Source organism: Portunus trituberculatus, unplaced genomic scaffold (assembly GCF_017591435.1).
Source record: "Portunus trituberculatus isolate SZX2019 unplaced genomic scaffold, ASM1759143v1 PGA_scaffold_211__1_contigs__length_67536, whole genome shotgun sequence".
NCBI lineage: Eukaryota > Metazoa > Arthropoda > Malacostraca > Decapoda > Portunidae > Portunus > Portunus trituberculatus.
Genome location: NW_025541379.1, coordinates 51,492 through 57,500, shown reverse-complemented (window position 1 = coordinate 57,500; position 6,009 = coordinate 51,492). Strand labels below are relative to the sequence as shown.

Here is a 6,009-nt window from a genome sequence, read left to right as displayed (position 1 = left end):
GTGTAGAATTTAAAGTTTTTTATCTCTAGAGATTTAGCTCTGAGTGCATTCTGAAGTGAACTCTATGTTTTTCTAATCCCAAAAACTTTTCTAAAGGTTCACTAAATAAGCTTATGTGACTTCCGTTCATTTTTTTCCGATCCAGAGTGGGGTGAAAATGAACCCAAGGTCCCTGAGAGAACTCTAAGGCTATACACAGTATTTATTAGTGAAAGCTTGGAGGTGGCACAAAGTTGAAAATGGGGCAATTTTTGAACCCATTTGGGATGAGAAATGAAAGAAAAACTTTCACTTCTTACCCCACAAACCTATTTTAGGGGGTAAGAAATGATAGAAAAACATTCATTTCTTACCCCTATGAACCTTTTTCAGGAAAACATTTCAGATTTAACCCATAAGTTTAAACTTCAATTTCTGGGACATATGTGGAAACTCTGCTATTGGCTGACTGGTGTTGAGGAATAGGTCCATCAGTTGCAGAGTTCATCGAGATAGTCCATGACTATCTCGTCTCAAATGAGGTTGTCACTAAGTTTACTGACAACAGACCCGGGCGTGACTGGGCTCAAAACTTCGTGATCTATGGTTATTATGAAAAGCTAGAGGAGGTAGTCAAGCAACTTGGAATTGAAGACCGTCCAGAGTGGATGTGTAACCTTGACGAAACAGGCTTCCCTACTGACCCAACCAAGGTGAAGTCTATTGGCACAAAAGGCGCAAAAACTGTCAGGCTAACACGTGGTGCAAACCGTGAGAACATTACAATTCTAGCAACATGTTGTGCTGATGGCAGCTGCTTGGATCCACTCATAGTCTTCAAAGGCAAGCGGATGCAATCAACATGGGTTGGAGAAAATGCGCTCAAAGAGACCCAGTATGCAGTGAGTGAATCAGGTTGGATGACCAGCTGCATCTTTAAAGATTTCTTCAAATCATTTATTGAAAAAACTGCTGGCATCAGGCCTTTGCTCCTCATCTTAGATGGGCATCTCAGCCACACATCTCTGAAAATTGTTGAGCTTGCAGTACAGGAGAACATTACCATCCTCAAATTGCCTCCATACTGCACAGATTTACTGCAACCATTAGATGTTGCCTGCTTTGCCCCTCTGAAGGTCAAATATGAAAGCAACTTAACGACTTTATGCATAAAACTGGTGCATGAGTGCCCCTTCGAAAGGCAGCATTTGTAGACATGCTCTGTAGTGTCTGGCACCAGGGCCTATCGAGTGACAATGTAAAGTCCGGCTTCAGAGCAACGGGTATTGTCACTGTTGATAAGTGCAAGTACAGTGTTGATAGACTGGATCCTGTCAAACTGAAAACATATGCGAGGTGGGTCAACAATGGAAAACCAATAGATGAAACCAACAATCCTATACTTGTTAATGATCAAGAACAAGAACAACTGCTGTCACCAACACCAACATACTCTGCACCTACACCATCAACTCTCCAATCTTGAATGCAGCTCCTGGGTATCACCTGGGTATCAGCGAAGAACCTTATCACCACAACCTGCACACAACTCATTTACATCACCGCCCAGACATGAACCAAGGAATACAATAGAGGTGTATCAAGAATTGAAAAGCCTTGCACCAGGAAAATTCCAGGAAAAGGCTCCTCGTACGAAAAGTGTGGAAGAAGTGCTCCAGGCAAGGGGAAGAAGTGCCACACATAAAAAACGACGCAAAGTAGTTCCAATGACATCACATCGAGTGTCTAGAACAAATCAAGATGTCGGACAAGAGATCCAAACCCAGAAACGAAAGGCAACCAAAGCTAAACAAGCACGAATCAGAAAAATGGCAGACAATATGGAGACAGAGTCAACAACTTCAGTGTCCAGTGTTTCGACTGATGGACGTAATACGTCCAGTGAGATTTCATTGACAGACCTAAATCCACACCTCTCAGATGAAGACATCACTTCTGCTGCTACCGACAACACTGCTGCTGCTGCTGAGAATTCCAGTATGTCAACAGGGCCTGTGGTAACAAAGGCATCAGTAAACAAATATGTAGCAGTTTTGTACACCGAACCAAAGCTGAAATATTACTGGGGCAAAATAGTGCAGCCAATGGAATGTGACAAAACTAACAAGACGACAGAAATCAAAGTGCAGTTTCTCAAACAGAAGGCAATTGGTAGTAACCCGAAAGACTGGACCTGGTACGAACCACTGAAAGTAGAGACTGAAGTTTTGGATGTTGAGTATGTTTTGTATGGACCTCTTCTACCTTCTATCAAGAACGAGATCTTCACTTTCCCAGACGGCGACGCACATGCCCGTCTTCTGTATAAAGTAGAAGAGCAATTATAAGTCAATCAGTGACCTTCTTCCTCTTAATGCTTATAACACTAACACAGTGAAAGTTTAATTTTCATAAGGCACTCATTATATTTTGATTTTACGTTTGTTGTGTAATACATATTTTTCCTGCAGTGACAAATTATAATTTACAAGGCAAATCAAGGAAATTATGTGCTTATTACATTTTCATTTTAAGTTTGTGGGGTAATAAATATCATACCTGGGGTAAGAAATGAACCCTCATTTCTCACCCCAGATGATTTTTTTCTTACCTCATTTCGGGGCAATTTATGAATATCGGTTTTTTATGAATAAAAATGAAAATGGAAACAAATATGGAAATGTTATTAATGGAATAAAACTGCTTTTTAAAACTACATCTTGTGGTAGTTTAATTTTTTCCCTAGCATCAATAGTCAAAGTGTGAGACAGATATTTATGAAATCTTTCACTTTTTCCCCCACTTGACTATATACTATATATGCATAAACATGATTTAAAGAACTTTTATGTTTATCCCTAAACGCAAAATGAACATAAAATGGCTCTAGGGATCAAGATCAACCGTCTACTGAGACTACACGAAGAGCGGTTGCTGATGAAGTACGTTCCACTAGCTTTTACAAAGTAACCGCTCTACATTCAAGTTTGTCCATGATTTAAGCTATGACCTGTTCCAAAAACACATCCCAGCCCAGACATCCAACACAGCACGATCTCAAAAGGTAGTCCCTCTGGTACCCGGGTAGCACCATTGGCCTTTACTAGCAGCCTTAACTCCAAGAACCATCTGTCTGGTAACCATCTTGTCTGATTACTGGTGAAGTGATTCCACGTGATTACTATAGAACAAGGAATGAAACTCCCTTCTAGCTTTGCTTTGTATGAGATCTTCCATACCATTACAAGGCGGTTACCAATAAGTGGCGGGGTTTCATATTTAAACAATATGAAAAGTACCAAACTGTCAAGTTTTCAGTGTTTACCGATTGCTTTAATTCAGAAGTTTGCAACATCGTCTCGCGATGCAGAATAGTAGTCTTAAAATACGATATTACGATGTATTTATTGATTTACCATGCTTTTAGTCCTACCAGTATTTTTCTGTTTTCATTTCATTATATTTCTGTACATTGACTTGAGTTTATACGACTATCATAATTTTATAGGGCAAAATATAGTCGTGTGGTATATGAAGTTCTTTCATTTTTAAAGATTTTAATATATCACAGAACCCTAACACACATTTTACCTTACTTCTGCATGGATTAATGCTTCACAATAAAATGTTTAGGACATTTTTTGTTCGGTTTCCTTTAGGAGATAATGAAATTTGCAGCTGCAACTGAAATAGCCAGATGCTGCTGCAGTACTTTCATCATCGTGTCCCTAAGCTGTTCCTTGCCATAGCCTCAGCCTTAAAAAAAAAAAAAAGTCAGAAAGGTCACTATGTATTAACTAACATCATTAGGTCTCTATGACTCCGAAAACGACTACACCAAAGAATAGTTTGCTATTGTTTGGGTGTCAGAGATACTCTTATTATCAGACTTCGATTTCTAATTTATGAAAATAAACTCATCTACGGGGCTTTGTAATTGAAGAAAAACAATCATACTGATTTTGAGTTACCAACTGGGGAGCTAAGTAATTTTTGTTCCAAGAATACATATGGTACATAAAAACAATGCAAACTGGTTTAGTGGATAAGGCCGGGAACACACGAGCCACTCTGTGGTCGCCACGGCGTGGCGCTTCGGCGTGGTGTGTTGGGAGCACACGAGCCACTCTGTGGTCGCCACGGCGTGGCGCGTTTTCTGAGCCACGCCCCGTCCCCTTCGAGACCACAGTTTCAGCATGGATTCCGAGGACGAAACTACTGCTTCTGCGGCGCCGTCGTCGTCGTCGTAAAAGTCAGAGAGCACTGTGGATACACCCAATAACTTCATATAGGCTGACTCATGGGCAATTTTACACCATAATGAGTGACTTGAGAGCAGACAGTGCAAAATTCTTGAAATACTTCAGGATGTCTCAAGAAAGTTTTAATGAACTTCTTACCTTAGTTGGCCCCTACATCCAAAAAAACAATACAAACATGAGGCGGAGCATTCCAGCTGAGGAGAGATTTGCCATAACATTAAGGTATGTAAATAATATAATTATCAGTAGCAGACCTTTATTAGAAATCCTTTCCACTTATATTAGAATACATGATGCACTAGGATTTCCTTTTGAATATGTAATCTAATCATTATGCTTTCTTTCAAGAAAAAATAATTAATAATACATGATGCACTAGGCTTTCCTCTTGAATATGTAACCTAATCATTATGCTTTCTTTCAAGAAAAATAATTAATATGCTACTGAAACTATGGGAATGTAATGTTACTTTAATGTTTTACTGGGTTGAATATTCATCACAAATACTTGAACTGTCAGACCATGGGGACATTGCTTGTGAAGCTGCAGATAATGCAGGGGATTGTGTGGGTAGTGGTATTGGTTGGCTTTGTGGTACTGTCGATTGTGAATGTATGAAGTTAGGGGAGAAATTTTGAATTCGTGAACTTGGATCTAGAAAGTAATTATGTTGTGAAGGAAAATACTGCTGATTAACAAGTGTTAGACGTTGCTTATACTTCTTAAGTATATTCATGATTTCAACCTTAACATCAAGCTTTGCACTCTCAGGAATACATTTGAAGTCGGGCAGCAGACTAAGCAAGAACTGTTTATCAGGGTCATCTGGCGAATTAGCTTTTTTTGCTAAAGCTTGGAAAAGAACTTGCTCATCTGAAAGTATTGGTTTCTTCCTCTTCATTTGATGAGTGGAAGGAGCCTGTGGCTGAGACTCTGCATTTCCCCCCTCAGTTGGATCCTCTACATTTTTAGCTTCATGTGACTTTATATGGCAGATTTGATGAAGGAAAGAAAGCTGTTTGAAGTATAGATACTCCTTCCTCCCACTTTCTATGCCAGATCCCGACTTTTCTTTCTTGATTGTTGTCAGTTCTCTTCTAAAGGAATCTCTCAAACTCTTCCACTTTTTTTGTAAATCTATACTTGTAAGTAGATTCATTAATAATAAATTAATTTTTATCAATAGTAATAATAATAATAATAATAATAATAATAATAATAATAATAATAATAATAATAATATTATTATTATATTATTATTATTATTATTATTATTATTATTATTATTATTATAAGCAGTGCTCCAAATTATTCTGTATTTTTGCAAATACACTTGGTCGCAATGTAGCAAAATATGAAACTAAATACATTTTATTTATTTATTTATTTATTTATTCTTTCAGATACCTAGCAACTGGCTGTTCTTTTCCTGATTTACATTACGCTTTTCGATGTGGAAGTTCCACCGCAAGAGGGATCGTGTATGATGTCTGCGAAAAAAAATATGGGAGCATCTACATGATCTATGTTTTCCAAAATTAACAACGGAAGAATGGCTCAAGATTGAAGAAGGCTTTCACTCTCAAGCACAGTTTCCCAACTGCATAGGAGCAATAGATGGAAAGCATGTGAGGCTCATTCAACCAAAAGGCAGTAGTTCTACATATTTTTGTTACAAGAAGTTTTTTTTCAATGGTGTTACTGGCTGTATGTGATACAAACTACAGGTTTACTTATGTGGATATTGGTTCTTATGGTAAGGCATCA

General features: G+C 38.2%; 1 protein-coding gene across 1 annotated transcript in view; it reads left to right on the top strand.

Annotated features, from left to right (window-relative positions):
- Nucleotides 1-1,520, top strand: part of LOC123500394 (MFS-type transporter clz9-like) — a 3,900-nt gene extending 2,380 nt beyond the window's left edge. The window contains 2 exon segments of the mRNA XM_045249116.1: nucleotides 466-1,122; nucleotides 1,125-1,520. Of these exon segments, the coding sequence (XP_045105051.1) occupies nucleotides 466-1,122; nucleotides 1,125-1,465 (998 nt within the window). The 3' untranslated portion in view covers nucleotides 1,466-1,520.
- Nucleotides 1,521-6,009: the final 4,489 nt, after the last annotated feature.